Source organism: Cydia splendana, chromosome Z, assembly GCF_910591565.1.
Source record: "Cydia splendana chromosome Z, ilCydSple1.2, whole genome shotgun sequence".
Classification (NCBI taxonomy): domain Eukaryota; kingdom Metazoa; phylum Arthropoda; class Insecta; order Lepidoptera; family Tortricidae; genus Cydia; species Cydia splendana.
In genome coordinates, this window is record NC_085987.1 from 48268424 (window position 1) to 48284676 (window position 16253).

Genomic DNA, 16253 nt, shown 5'->3' on the forward strand with positions numbered 1-16253 from the left:
AATAATCCCGTATTTAGTTCTGTTCATTTCATCTACATACCTACATGCAGTAGAACGAACGGGCAGGGTGTTTAAAATGATCTTACCACACGTTTATCTGCGCGTGTGTAGATTATTTTGACCGGCTCGTCCGTTTAGCAACTTCTCCTGTACACTCGTCATCAGATCTGAGCGGCCAAGGTGCTCAAAAATATCTGAACATGCACACGGCAATATCTCTGGCATAAGCTGGCAAATACACACCGTAGGTACTGGATGGAAAGGTTGGAAGGTTACTATGACAACCATAGCACTTCTTATCGTTCTTGGCGGCGCCCCGGCACGGGCCCGATATATTACGACGCCTTTAAGGGTTCTTGGTAGAGATGCAACGGATAGTTGTTAGGCCGGATACCGTATACCGGATATTCGGCTTGACCATCGGCCGAATATTCGGTATCCGGCCGCCGAATATTCGACCGGCGGAACTATACCTACATTTCGGTTTTTCAGGTGCGCATTGTGCAGGTTTTGACCTGTTTCGTAGTGAACGTTTGCGTGGACTCATTTCTAGGTTCGGAATGAGTGCGCGTTCAAGTGAGTGGAATGATTAAATTGTTTTAAAATAATAAACGAGCATGATTATGACCGTGACTGTTTCTTATTCCAATCTTGTTTACTCCGAAATCAAGCAATGTTACTATCCGGTATCCGGCCGGATAATAGGCCACTATACGGTATCCGGCCGTATATTAAAATAATGGCCGGATAGGCCGGATGCCGGATAGTAACCGAATATCCGGTGCATCTCTAGTTCTTGGCGTTCAAAGGCTTAACATCTCGATGACAGAGGCTTTGTTTAGATATTTGTGAACACCTTGGCCGCCGACCGCCGACAGCGGTTGCACACCGACGTTCATTACATGACGATTGGCCGACTTAGGGCCAATTGCACCATTCACTAACCCGAGGTTAACCGGTTAAACCTGGAGTTACCATGATTACCAATACAATTTGACACTAGGTTTACGGTTTAACCGGTTAACTCTGGGTTAGTGGGATGGTGCAAGTGGCGCTTATTGACATTAGATAACAACGAGTCCAGTATTGGACATAAGCAATTGACATCGGGCCCAGTATTGGACATGTGCATAGATGAAAGTCTTGTGCCAGTAAAATGACTTGGATCCAGACGGTTATGGCGTGCGTTTTGATGATAAAAGACTATTTATTCTGTGGTGCTTGTAATTGCCAGTTTGTTTGATCTATTAATTTATCTGCATTCTTTCTTGTATAACGATACAATAATTATATCGACGTGGCGATGAGAATGGACCCAGTTTATGACACATGCATGATACGTGTTTTAGTGTGGTATTACACCTGTTCAATTTATTTGTTCAATGTCAGTGCGTCTCACTCTCTCATTAAAGCAAAATGTGAGACGCAATACACATTAGACAAAGAAATTGTATAGGTGGAATACTATCCTTACGTTGATGGGCTCTGTTTGACATATGCATACATGCCATCAGGCCCAGTTTTGAGTTAATAACAGAGTTTTTAACGTCAGGATGTCACCTGGCCCAGAGCCTGTGTATAGCCTAGTCTTTGATGTTGGTTAATGATTGTTAACACCGGACACAATTTGTGTCACATATATTATCTACAGGGTGGCCAATAAATAACTGCATTCTCGTTACTAGGGAGGTTTCGGGATTATACTGAGCAACTTTTACTATGGGACCATCCCCGAAATCGCGAAAAAAAAATTTTGCAGTTTCATACATTTTGGCTGGTCCATTTTCTATGGCTGGGTTTGCCATAGTAAAAGTTGCTCAGTATAATCCCAAAACCTCCCTGGCAACGGGACGAATGCACTTATTTTTTGGCCACCGTGTTCGGGCCCAGTTACGGACACAATGCCGGCGAGAACGACGCGGTCGTGCCATCACTCAGCGTCTTAATCTGACGTAGAGCAAGTATTTGACATGTGTATGATACTACTGGAGTGTTTTAGGTACTGTATAAGTCTAGTTTATGACGTAGGACAGTGGGCCTAGTTATTGTCAACACGTAGCCTAGTTCGCGGCACATGCATAGATGCCGGGCCCAGTAATGGACATATCTAGTGTTTAACGTAAGCATAGATGACAATGCCGGCCAGAATGACGCCGAAGGTGATGGTAAGCGGTTTGTACAAGGACCTCTTGAGGTCGTGCCAGCGCTCGGCGTCGCGCGCGCGCCGCTTGATGGCGGAGACGCGCTCGGCGAGCTCGCGAGTGCGGCGCCGGCGCAGCTCCGCCGCCGGCTCGCCGCCGCTGGAATATAATGGGAACGTTAAGCTTTTCACCGCAGTCACTATTTGTTAAATCATAACAGAATGTATTCAAGTTAGGGGCTATTCATAAATTACGTCATTTCAAATTAGGGGGGGGGGGGGGTCTGGACATCGGATGACGGTAGCATGAAGTAGGAAGAAATGGGGTCATTTAAGCATGGGTTTTGGATGATTATAGGGGGGGGGGGGTCAAAAATCGTCAAAAATCAATGACGTAATTTATGGACAGCCCCTTATGTGTGGACCCGCCTATTAAGAGAAACGCATAAAAAAAGTATTCGAGCGAATTCATAACACTACCGAATGTCGGATAATTCCGAAAATTGTCTCTGACATAAGAAAATAACGAGTGATTTTCGCAGCTAACCGACATTCTGCAGTGATCGAAATTATATATTTTTGCACGCTTATTTCTCCTTTGTGTGGTTATGAAACAAATTGGGTTATATGTATTATTATTAGTCTCCTTAGAGTTCGTGTAGTCACCTCTCGGGCGGAGGCGGCTCCTCCTCGTCGTCGGCGGACGAGGCGGGCGAGGAGTCCGGCGCGGGCGAGGCAGGCAGGCTGTCGTCCGAAGACGCCTCCGCGGTAAACTGATGCATGTCGCCTGTAAGCATATTTAAAAATATATATATTTATTTATTTATTTAATCTTTATTGCACAAAAGAAAAGGCATTCTCTACCAGTCAACCTTAAGGCTAACCAGAGAGATTGTGAGCGGTGCTATTATTATTATTACATATATATACCAGGTGTGGCCTGTAACACGAGCAAAAAATTAAACTGTAGGCTGTACTCCTCATACTGACCAACATTTGTTCAGCGACTTTTAAAAATAACTTGGGGTTTGATTTTTAATACACTTTAAAGTTTATTCTAAGACGCAATGTATTGCAAATTTTGTTATGTTTAAGGCGTGACAAGCAACGTCAATCACAATGATATGGCGTGGCGATGGCGTCCATTGAAAATAATATTTATTGTGTATGAAAAATAGGGAGTCTAAATATTTCATAATTTTAAAAGTTGTTGAACAAAAGTGTCACCGTTTGAGGAGTACAATCTATGTTTTAATTATTTGCTCATGTTACAGGCCACATCCGGTATAGGCGATATGGAGATCTAGTCGTCGTAGTCGGGGCCTGAAGAGCCTTACAACTTTTATTAATGATATAAAAACGGGCATTCGTCTTATGATAGAAAGATACGAATGAAGTGTATGAATGAAAAATTCTTAGTGTATTATTAGCTTCATAATATGTTTCGTCGTTATTGGAATTTACCTTTTTATTTTATAAACCTTATTGCCTCCAAGAGGCGTTTTATCACGCAACCTTTGACAAATAGAGCAAACTAGGGTGTTACAGTACACCTGAGTCGCGTTCGGCGCAGTTCCGTCAAGGAGTCCTAGAGTGCGCTGTCAAAACAAATGAAATGCAGACAATTTAAGTTATGCTGTCCATCAATCTTTAGGAGGGAACGATGAGAACTAACGGGCGAAGATGACGTATGTGGCGGTTCCAGGGTCTAATCCACTGGTTTGTTTTGGATAACACTGTGTGTTGATAGATGAAAACCGCTTTCAGTTCTTTCAGTAGTTTTGAATTTAATCGCGAACATACATACAGACAGACGCGGCGATCAAACTTGTCCATTTGAGGTTAACTATTGTAGGTTTTTGACTCATAGACAATTCGCGTTGTAGTTTATCTACAGTATATCTATCCATTTTGCGTAGGCATTTGCTTCCGGACCCTCCCTCATGTACTTACCAAGCGAAGCGCTGACGGGTATGGAGGGTAAGGGCCTCTTAGGGGCCCTGGAGAGGCTCTCGCCGCGCGGTGGGGGCGGCGGGGGGGGCTCCTCTTCGTCGGGCACTGACGAGTATATGCTCTCTTCCATTTGAGGTTCCTTCTGAAAAATAATTTTGTTAAAAATTAGTATGGAATTAATTTTAAAACGTCCCAGTTTTTTTATCTTACACAGACAGGACCCAACACTCATACATTCTGTATAAAATTAATTATCTTTTTGAAATTGGCTCGAAGTTCGCGTAGATCCGCCTCTACCATGTCGCACCAGCGATATCTGGGGCGTCCGATAGGACGTCTTCCTGCTGGGCGGCCCAGGTATGCTCTTTTCACGTTCCGATCTTCATCCATTCTCTCAAGGTGGCCCAACCAACGGAGTCCGTGAGCTTTAGTCTCTCCCGTGATGTTAGGTTCAGCCACTAGGTCTTCGATCTCACGGTTCCTAAGGACTGACTAGCTTCCGTCTGGTTTTTTTTGGGCCCAGTATCTTACAGAGGATCTTCCTTTCGGCCACTAGCAGCATGTTTTCTTCCTTGAGTGTCAGTGTCCACGCTTCGCATCCGTAGGTTAGGATTGGGCGAACAATTGGCGAGAGGTCATACAAGACCGAGAAAAGTGGCGCTGTCTTGTGTCGGAGGCCAAGTCTCATATTGAGTCGCTGAGCCAACGGTGTGAGTGTGAGTGTAACTTTTTGAAATTATAAGTACCTACTCATGATGGTGTGTGTGTGTAAAGCGCAGTAAGGGGTAATCCTTAACCTTTTGAACGCCAGACGGCGAAGGAATATGCCACCACGCCACGTCAGGCAATCGCGATTATTTAAGCGAAATTGAACTTTACGGAGTCCCGCGTAAGTCCCGGCTGTCAAAGGCGGTCAAAAGGTTAAGATTTAACTACGTATATCACTACACATTATAAAACAAAGTCCCCCGCCGCGTCCGTCTGTTTGTATGTTCGCAATAAGCTCAATAACAATACTGAACGGATTTTCATACGGTCTTCACCTATCAATAGATAGATGATTGATATAGAGTGATTCTTGAGGAAGGGTTAGGTGTATAATTTATCAACCCGTGCGAAGCCGGGGCGGGTGGCTAGTTAGACAATGTTAGTAAGTATCAGTAGCACGCCTGAAACACAGGGAATCCTAGTTCAGCACATGTAAACTATCACTATTTTACAAGCTTTTACTTAGTTTCACCTGACCGTTGTCTGTCTGTAATCAAATCTTGCAAGTTAAATTTGATCCACTTCCCGGTTTCCGATTGAGCTGAAATTTTGCATGCATGTATAAATCGGATGACAATGCAATATTATGGTACCATCAAGCTGATCTGATGATGGAGACAGGAGGTGGCCATAGGAACTCCGTGATGAAACAGCGCAACCTAATTGTGTTAGGGGTTTTTAGAATTGTCTCGATGAGTATTAGTTGTCTGTCGTAAGAAAAGTACAGTCAGCGATAAAAGCTTGTACCAAAAATGAAATTTTTCCCAAAAACTTATTTAAGTCTTTGTTTTATATGAATGTAACCATGAAATACGTGTTTTTTTTAAATACATTATGTTTATGTTTATAACTAACGTAGTCAGGGTCGAGTCGCTTGGCGCCCTCAATGATGGCCTGGTAGGAGAAGCGCAGCTGGTCTGGGGTCTGAATGAGCCCCATGCGGTCCTTCCGCATCTCCAGGAGGACCTGCTGGACGCTCAACTTGTCCATGCCCTCGTTTTCAATCTGTAAACAACGGATACAGTTAGATATTCATGTCATGCTAAAACAATTTCCCTTTAACCGCCAATAACTTGGTGCATGACGTGGCGTTCAAAGGGTTAAGAGATAGCATTACAAGTCAAATACTTTGAGATACTTGGAGTCATGGACAACGCAGATCTTTGGGGTTCTCTGGATGAGATCAAGTCAGGATGGAGAAAAATTAACTGTAAGTTCAGTGGACGAAAAATGCAGGAAACGTTGGACAAAAGCTTGTTTAAGATCTAATTTTCGAGATCAGGAACTGTAATTTCAATAACGGGACACGAGTCCATAAGACAGAAAAGCTAGCCATACACGTACGGATTTGCCCGCCGGATCTGCCTGAAAGATGTGTCTGACGGGCACATCCCGACTGTTGGTTTTTAGCACGGACAGCGGACAGAAATCTGTGTCTATTTCTAGCCACACATTGACGGATGTGCCCGTCAGACACATCTTTCAGGCAGATCTGGCGGGCAAATCCGTACGTGTATGGCTAGCTAAAGTAAATTCACCACCGTCGGACACCGCTATCCTCACTTTTGAATATGGAACCTTCTTTAATCCCGTTATAGTTCTACTTCGATTTTATTTAGTCCTTATACAAGGAACCCCGGACTTAGGAGGCTATACTTACAATTACAAGACACGAGTCCACCAGACAAAAGGTCCGGAACGCCCAATTTCCGCGCTTAAATTCACTAACGTCGGCCTCTCGGCCTCGCCCCTATACTTACAATGACAAGGCATGAGTCCACCAGACAGAAGGTCCCGGAACGGCCGATCCCCGCACTGCAGTGCACCACCGCGGGCCCCGCGTCCGCCTCCAGCGCGCCCGAAGCCCGCACGCGCCGAAGGAACTCGAGGAACGCGTGCGGGGACTGCGGGACGCCGAAGTCGGGCCAGGTTGTGTAGTGGAACTGTATCACTTCGCGGGACTCGCTGGTTTCGAGGTCCACGATCCTGTCAAAAAGAGTTCGTTGTAATTGATGAAGATCGCACATCGGTCCCAGCTAGCGAAAATATGTTTCGATAGGGAATATATAATTTTTGCGAGCGGTAAAAACTTTGACATATGCTTATTTGGGATGTGTCAACAATCCATCTGCCAGTGTTGGAACAAGGAAGCACATATGAACTGTAGAATATTTTATTTAGGCCACAAACTGGCAGACATCGAAAATTCACGGTCCCTATAAGTGGATGCTGTTAAGCAACAATGTGTCAACCCACATTAATTTCTCAATAAGATGTCAACTCAAAAAATTGACGAATCACCTTTGCTAAACACCATCCAAATATGAATTCATTTTTTTTAATGCTGTGTGCGTCGGAGCAAAACAAGAGGGTTCTGACTCAGTATTACGCTTGAGAGGCACTGATATTCTGCCAGGACCAGATAACGTCAACAAAAATCTGTGAAAAAGATGAAATATTCAGATTTCAGAAGTATTTTTCACCTGAACACCCTGGTGGAGTAGTAGTTGAAATCCTCCTCCTGTATCTGCTCCACCGTCAGCTGGACCTCCTTGAGCACCATCTTGCTGTCCTCGCCGAGGGCCCGGGGCCAGTACCTATAATGAAAATGACAATTTCAGTCGGAATTAACCATGCTAGCTTCTAAAGCGACTAAAGCTGTACCTACCGCAAGAACTGGTGTTACATAGCCTGTTTAGTATATAACTCTTTACCAAAACAAATTACGGAGATGGATGACAACATGAAGCACGATTTCAGCCGAGTACAGTGTTTAGGCCACGAAGCGTGCTGAGGGGCCCAAGTAAGGTTTGAGATTGAAAAGCTTGATCACCATTTTACACAATAATTTTTCTGTGAGTAAACTTTGTACATGTTATCAATTTGTTAATTCAATATATCTAAAATTATAATGTTCATTTCATAACTTCTCTTAGAATATTTTTTTAATGTACTTAAAACCTAAATAATTAAACAGAATTAGGTGAGTATTTACAGAAAAAGAGGCTCGTTGATGTCTTTGTTTTGTCCTTTGACCGCGGCGAAACGCGTCAAATTCATTATCTATTATCATCTCAGTTCAACTATTTCAGTTTATAAATTCATTATAGATTACTAAAGTGTTTCGTAATGAACTCATTATATATGAGTCGGGAGCCCATAGTCAAAAGTGTGCGATTATAGTTTGGTTTACGAACTGTTAATAATCCACGAGTAGACAGTAAAACAATGTGTACCAGTGGCACTTGGTCTCGTTCTTCTCGATGATCTTGTTCAGCATGAGGATGGCGCGGGAGTTCTGCTCCCACACCATCAGCCAGAAGTGGCCGACGGTGAACGCGAGCGGGCCCTGGGTCAGGATGTACTTGCGGTTGGCTCGCTCCATCTGGAATGTCGGATCGTTGATGATGGGTTCCGAATACTTCCAATAGGCTACATGACTAATTTTCATTTATGGTATCGATAGATCGGGTTTGTTTTTAGGTTCAAATGTCTATATGGGACCCATTACATTAAAGCAATACAAAACTCAGAAATGATAGTCAAAGTCCGACAGTCGTACTTCACTCGCGAAACGCTCGTAACAAAACGATAAGTGAACGTGACGTCAAGGTCACTGAGAGTCCATCTTGAAGTATGGACAAATACAAGAAAATTGTGTTTTTGTCGGTGAAATATTGTCGGTGCTATACAAACTTTTTTGGATAAAATGTAAGGAATCGAATGGTAGCCTTACTTATTTCCTTTTGGGAAGTATAAAAACTTAAATTTAGAAAGTTTCTGGTCCTGTATTTTTGTATTATTTCCATATATTATTTTAATATCCACATTACTGTGATAAATTGCTCATTTGCTAGATTTTGTTATAAAATTCAACATGTGTCATCATCATGCAATATTCCTATTCTGTGCGAATAATCATTAGTCTGTAATCTCAGGAATGCACACTTGAAATTAACGGACTGTAAAAACACCGTGTATTTCTCTATATAACTACCTATGTGTGTGTTTCAAATCTTGTAACTTAAATTTGAACCACTATCTGGTATCTGATTAAGTACCATCGCCCACACTGTTAACTGTACATCGGTGGACGTTATACCTTTTGTAATAAGGTCCACCGGTGTACAGTTACGAGTGTTGCTTTTTGTACTTCCGTAAAACACTGAAACTTTCACGATTTTTACACATCATTAAATTGTACAATGGCACTTAATCGCATATCAGTCTTAAAACTTAAATACGCGATTAATTCCCGTTGTACAATTTAATAATGTAGTTCCGTAATATAATAATGTAATTGATCATAACTACAAATAAAACATAATTAAATATCTAACCTATAAAACATAAAACTAAAACGTAAAATAAAAAAAAAACTAATCTTAAAATAAATATTCAATTTCGTAATTCCGATGACAATGCAAGCTGATCTCATGATGCAGTCGGAAGATGGCCAAAGCAACTCTTCGATGGAAAAACAAACACATTATCAGAAAGGCACTTGATAGACATGTACAGTCGACGTCAAAAATATGTCTACACTTTAGCACCTTACTTCTTTGTAATAAGTAATAAGGCAAAAAGTGTAAACATATCTTTGACGTCGACTGTACACTCCGTTAACTTTCAAAATGAACTTCGGAATACTTCGGATTTTAGAAAGATACATCAGGTATCGGCGGTAACACGCGAAGGTGATACTGCTGTTCTGCTTTCTTATTCTCACAAAAAGTTTTAAACTTACCGCAAAAAGTTAAGGATACCTATTGTCTCAATGTAAAATAACTAAAATAAGCCCAAATTTAATGACATTATGCTTAATATTAGGTGGATGACTATATTGCGTTATGACTTTTTGTCATAATCTAAATAAAATAGAATCAGAATTTGAAATTGTCCCGAGGTAATTTGAGAACACAACGTCACACCGTCATTTACTACTTCTGGCGGAAATTATATGTATGGAGTTGATAAAGATAATACCAGTCACATATTTCAATTCATATGGTAAAATTATACATTTTCATTTTTTATGTATAAATTAAATATTTACCTACTAGTTATGGTGGTACATATTAACTACTCTATATAGTTTAAGGCTGAAAAGACGACTGCACTCTTTGTTGGATTGCAACTAAATCAGTAAGATACTGTCATTTTCTATTTCGCCATTACGTCCGATTTTACCCGAAAAACGAACGGTTATTCTGAGAGTTAACGGACTGTAAATAACAAATTAAGAATAAGTACGGTTAGCAATAAAAGTGTGTCACAAAATAAAATTTGCAAGTTCCTTGTTTGTAGAAGGTATTTGAGTTTTGTGACAAAAGCTACTGCTTACAAAATACACCATACTAACATTATAAACTTAATAATTTTAGATAGACCTACTTAATACAACCATCTTTCAAACAGTCCGTAGCAGACCATTAAGTAACAATTCCAGATGAAAATCATAAAACTCATAATATGTTAAGGTCAACCGGGATAAATGCATCTCTTGTGATGAATGCGTTTTTTAAGATATCTTCGAAACGCAACATGTTAGACATCGGTTACACGCTAATTCTGGCGTCAGTTCAGTCCATCAGTCCATTCGAGTTTTGACTGATGCCAGAATGATGGAAAATGGACACGGTTACACGATCAGTCCAGACTGACAACAGACTGATAAAATTACGACACAGTCGCCGTTTGGACACAGAACGCAACACAGTCATTTAGTCTTGTCTAATATGGTGACTGACGCGAGAATGACACAAACAGGTTACACGATCAGTCTCCTATCAGTTTTCTGTCATTCAAAATCGACTGACGAATACTATCTAAAAATTTTAATTTTCATCAGTCCAGACCATCAGTCCATCAGTCCGCGTGTTACACGATAATTCTCCCGTCAGTCTGACCAGACTGATGGACTGAACTGACGCCAGAATTAGCGTGTAACCGATGTCTTATAACTACTATAGCCGGACGCATTAAAAGTTCAGTTTCCACACTTCGAAAGAGGGTTGCAAATGCAATAGTTCTAAAATGTTCCGTTTAGAAGAAATCTTTAACACATTCAATACCACTAAGTGCTACGGGTTACGCTCGTAGCGCGTAGCCACGGTTTCGTCGTATGTAGCGCGTAGTCGCTACGAACAGTGTACCCGACAGTCGGGTTCTTGGTGTTGAATGTGTTAAAAGACGCATTTACTTCTAGTGTCGCATTTACCCGTGTCCCCTGTTGAATATATTTAATTAGTGTTATTACAATTAGAATAAGCCTCTTATACCTCTACATTCCTACTCATTTATGATTACAAAAATGAAAGAACCGTTGTTTTTAAATTTTAATCATGGCTGCGTAGGTTTGCTTTATAAGCCTCGCGTCAAAAAATGGAAGATTCCCAGGATAATTGAATTCATTTAAAAATACACCACATACCTACAGGAAAGTTGGCTAATGTGAATTCCTAGTAAATATTTACAGTCAGCAGCAGAAGTTGCTAAGCGGGCCAGGTGTTCAAAATGATCTTGACGCGACTTTTAGACCGCGGGCCAGGATCAAATATCGTCAGTCGTCGCCTCCCGCTTGATACTTTGTCAGATGATAGTTTAGATGCTCTCATGAATTAAAAAAATAGTCAGCCGGTTGTATCGCGGTGGAAAGACCGTCAGTTGATCATGCCCGCAAATCCATAAGGCGCTTATTGAAATGTCTGATGAAATCCTACATGCAAAGTTTCATGATTTAGTTATTGCTATAATAAAAAGGTACAGCGCTTATTTTATACATGTTTATGCAAGTAGCTGACGGTCTTTCCACCGCTATACAACCGACTGACGGTTATTTTTATTTATAATAACATCTAAACTATCTTCTGACAAAGTATCAAACGGGAGGCGATAACAAAAATTATTTTATTTTTTTACATGTTTCGGTGGCTGCTATTCCTCAACCCACCAACGGAGCGCCAGACATAACGTCCATGAGGGATCATCATACATAGCCGTTAACCAACGAGTTATCGCCCGGGAGGCTCACTTTGATAACAAAATCAAATTATTTTTATCAAATATTTTGATTAGTTTTTCTTAAACCTCGTCTCCATATCGCGCGGCAAACCATCGAACATTGGCTCGCGCGATATGGAGACGGGGCTTTAAAGTAGTCATCTGCAATATGTTACACAACAAAGGCCGCAAAAATATCTGACAAGATTTTACATAAGCCACGGTAGATCATACATTAGAAAGAGATAGCATGATTGGTCCCTGATTCGCTGTCAAACTTCGGTTTTGTAGGAAGTGTCCTTTCTGTACGGTAGTAGGTACTATTATTTATTCTGTGACAGAGGTGACCACGTTGACCACGAACGCTGTAAACTGCGGAACTTCCGCATTATTATCAAAATCCGCATCCGCATAAAACCGCAATAAAGTCGGTACAGGAACGTCTTAGCGGCGGCGTAAATGCTAGGTAATTTCGTCATTACCTATAACGAAATCGTCTAACTCTAGATCAAGAAAAGTCGGTCAAATTACTGTTTATTACATACAACGCACATATGTGTCGCTTAAGAGCCAACGGGAGTGGTCATTTCTCCATACAAACGTACTCCTCGTTTTCCTCCGTGGTTTTTAAAGCTAGAGCAATGATTTTTTCAACACAGATTAATATTGTCAATATCTATGTCGGACCGTTTTGCTTTTTTTGATATTTTTGTTTTTTAAGGCGCTAGAGCTCTTCAAAAATGGCCAAAATGGCCTAATTGACTATGCCGCAATGAGAGGCGTGGCATTCAAAACTGATATCAATTAGCCAAAAAAGCAAAACGGTCCGACACAGATAATTTCATAATCATTTAGATTTCCAAATTTGGTTACGATTGGTTAAGTTTTGGAGGAGGAAACAGAGGAGTACGAAACCTCGATTTTTGAGATTTTTACGCAGGATTTTTCGCCTTGTCCTTATCGCACTACTTTTCGGTGCCGCTTCCGTTAGCGAGACGGGTACATTTACCTAAAATATTTAAAACTCAGTTCCTGTTTCGTCTTAACTTCAAACTCAGGTAAATCCATTCGACTCTCTCAGCAAATATCTACCCTATTACCTTTTCTTAATACCAAAATCGCATAATCTGACAGCGACTCATATATTCTTGCTCAAATACTAAACGTATCGTTTTTTTTAAATACAAATTACTAAAATCTAATATTCGACGTTTTTTAAGTAACTAATCTTGACATCCGCATCCGCGGATGTGAGACTTTAAATATCCGCATCCGCATACGCGCATGTCAAAATTTCTGCATCCGCAACATCCCTGCTATAAGTAAAAGGTTCGAAAAGTCGGGATGTATTTTAAGGGGCCTGGGCCCACTGATTAACAGTCCGCCGGGCGGTATCGGCCTGTCAGTTGTTCGGAACTGTCAAAATTTAGTTCTAACTGACAGGCCGATACCGTCCAGCGGGCTGTTAATCAGTGGGCCCCTTTAAATGTACGCGATATAATCCATAACTATCGCGGTAACCGAAGACCATAATTAAAGCCTCTATTAGCAGGGTGCAAGTGCTTGTTCAGATATTTGTGAGCTCCTCGGCCGCTCCGATACGTCTCAAAAGCATGGAAATGTTGGAAAATTACGTTTCCAAGAACTTAAATACGACGTAGGCGTATCAATACGCTTGTTGTTTGAAAAGAAAAATATAAAAGGATAGAAAAATATTTTATTATAGAAATATATTATATTTTATATGATACAAAAGGCTTCAATAGGATCACGATAATATAGGACTTACTAGCGACCCGCCCCGCCTTCGCACGGGTTAACAAATTATACACCTAAACCTTCTTCCTCAAGAATCACTCTACTGATAGGTGAAAACCGCATGAAAACCCGTTCAGTAGTTTTTGAGTTCATCGCGAACAAACACACAAACAGACAGACGCGGCGGGGCGGGGGACTTTATTTTATAAGGCAGCGGTCGGCAACAAGCGGCCCGCGGGCCGCATGCGGCCCGCGAACCTCTCACTCGTAAGTGTAAGTGTGTACTCGTGTGTGTAGGGCCGTAGCCCGCGAGCCCCCCTGGCTATTTTGTATATAATATTGACAAACGACAATGTCTGATAAAGTCACACATATTAACGAAGTGCGGCCCGCGTCAACTTTGTTAACTACTATGTGGCCCTTGGCTGCTAAAAGGTTGCCGACCGCTGTATGTAGTGATATGGATATGTTGCAGTCAAAAGTGTGAACTGGTCAAAAGAACTTTTAACCGACAAAAACAGGCAAAACTGCTTTTGACTGAGCATGTTGGTCAAAAGTAGTCTTACCTGAAAATCACATCTATTTCTGGCAGCAGTTTCGTTTTTAGGGCGTAGCAAAAAAAAATAACCCTAACCTACCTATCTCTGCGAGTACTTTTGACTGATAGTAACAGTCACAATTACTATTAAGCAATGATTTTCAGGTAAAACTACTTTTGACTACAGTAACTCTACTATGAGTTCCGTAAATGACAGTTGATAGTGAGAACGTCAAGGAAAATGTATGGAGTGATTCTAAAGACTAAAAATTTCAACTGGGCCCAAGAGTTACAAACGTTAAATACGTTATACACTGTATCTTTAGGTATTTAAATAAAAGTAAACAAAATCTACCCTTAAATAGTTAGCATAGTCATTAGTTACTAGGTCTGCAATGGAGAAACTCTTCAAGATATGGAGTGACCGTAACATCACAAAGGCAACGAAGACTCGCCTCGTAAGATCTCTCGTTTTCCCAGTGTTGCTTTACGGTGCTGAAACGTGGACAGTAAGGGAGAGTGAACGGCATTGATGCTTTGGAAATGTGGTGCTGGAGAGGGATGCTGCGGATATCATGGAGTCAGCGTCGCACTAATGGATATATTAGCATTCTCCGGGAGCTCAAGGTTACACAAAGACTTTCGGCAATCGTTCACTCTCGTATCCTTAGCTACTACGGTCACGATACGCGCAGGGAAGACGACGCCATGGAGAGGCTTGTTGTTCAGGGCAGAGTGGATGGCACAAGATCCAGATTGCGGCCTTCAATGCGATGGACAGATATCACCGACGACACCTTTAAATCTGTGCGTGCGGAATGCAATAAATAGAGAAGCGTGGTGGGAAACTACAAAAAAGGCCGTACAACGACCTCAATGACCACGACTGCTCTGACAAGTATCCGACTAAGAAGATAACGGTACGTGAACTTCAAACAAAACTTTAAGGGATAAAGCAATTACTGGCAATTAGTAGCTCGAAAAAAGGCTGATATGATAGAAAGGTAAATATTTGACGTCATATTTCCTATTTCTACTGTTTATCTAGTTAAGTACATTTGCGATAGGCATTGCATAGGCGTTCCCCTCTGTCGAAACTATTTTCGACCAATGGTCATACACATTGTATGGACTGACGTTTATCTGACATGGCTATTTGTACGTTACGTATACATTTGACGTGCCCCTCCCCTGCAAAAATCGGCAGACTACTTTGTACCGAAAATTACAGACATGGCATCTCCGTTTGGTCCTCTAAGTTTGCGAAGATGTTGTTGCCTAAAAGCAAAAACTACTCGTAAGCAGTGTGGCTTTCGAGCAGTTTTGGGCATTAGTCCTACCAAGGGCGAGTAAGCGATAAGCTATCGTCTATTTTCTCGCTCAAGAAACAAACAAAAAATAGAGATTCCGTGTCGGTAAAAGAGAGAGAGATATATTAATAATTGATCCCTGGCTGTTCACACTGCCGGCGAGGACTCTCTTTACTCGCAGCGATAAAAGCTATCAACGAAAAAATCGCTCAGCGGTACTCGCTAAGCGATGCTCGCTTGGCGGTCGGAGAGACCATGCAACTAGCAATCATTCTACAGTACAGCGTTGATTTGAGTGCATGTATTTGTTAAGAATTTAAAACAATCATTTTCTTGAACTACCTATCATTGTTGTCTAGCTCAGACGACGATGATGATGTGTGATGGCGGCTATAAGTCCTCCATACAAAAGTTTGTTCGTTCCTAGTTGCGTCGACCGCCCCGCCTAAGCGAGTATCATTACAGTGGAACCTAGATAAGTCGAACCTCAATAAGGCGAAATCCTCGTTAAAACGAAATAATATGCCATGTCCTTCCCTTCAAAGCCAAAAACCTCCATAACTCGAAATATTGAACCTCACTAAGACGAAGTAACAACTAACAAGCGATTCCCTTCACCGTGAAGGGAAATTTAGTGTTGTTAAAAGACTAGTCTTGAAGACTTTTAAACCTTGAAGGTTCAAGCTTTGAAGACTCAAGCGTTAAAGGTTTGAGCTCAGAAACGGTTCAGAATCTTAACGACTCAAGCTTTTTATGAGCTCTTAAGAGTAAGTCTTTAAGACTC

At 41.4% G+C, this 16253-nt stretch overlaps 1 protein-coding gene across 3 annotated transcripts in view; it reads right to left on the reverse strand.

The window, feature by feature from the left end:
- LOC134804084 (tyrosine-protein phosphatase non-receptor type 61F-like) overlaps positions 1 to 16253 on the reverse strand; it is a 36101-nt gene that overhangs the window by 15051 nt on the left and 4797 nt on the right. For 2 of the 3 annotated variants that reach the window (XM_063776994.1, XM_063776995.1), the window contains exons 3-9: positions 8098 to 8246; positions 7345 to 7458; positions 6622 to 6847; positions 5717 to 5866; positions 4094 to 4235; positions 2807 to 2927; positions 2187 to 2300 (exon numbers count right to left, since the gene is read on the reverse strand). In XM_063776994.1, the coding sequence (XP_063633064.1) occupies positions 2187 to 2300; positions 2807 to 2927; positions 4094 to 4235; positions 5717 to 5866; positions 6622 to 6847; positions 7345 to 7458; positions 8098 to 8246 (1016 nt within the window). Of the gene's footprint in view, positions 1 to 1892; positions 2301 to 2806; positions 2928 to 4093; positions 4236 to 5716; positions 5867 to 6621; positions 6848 to 7344; positions 7459 to 8097; positions 8247 to 16253 lie in introns of those variants that run through there. The other variant, XM_063776993.1, reaches the window with a different exon arrangement.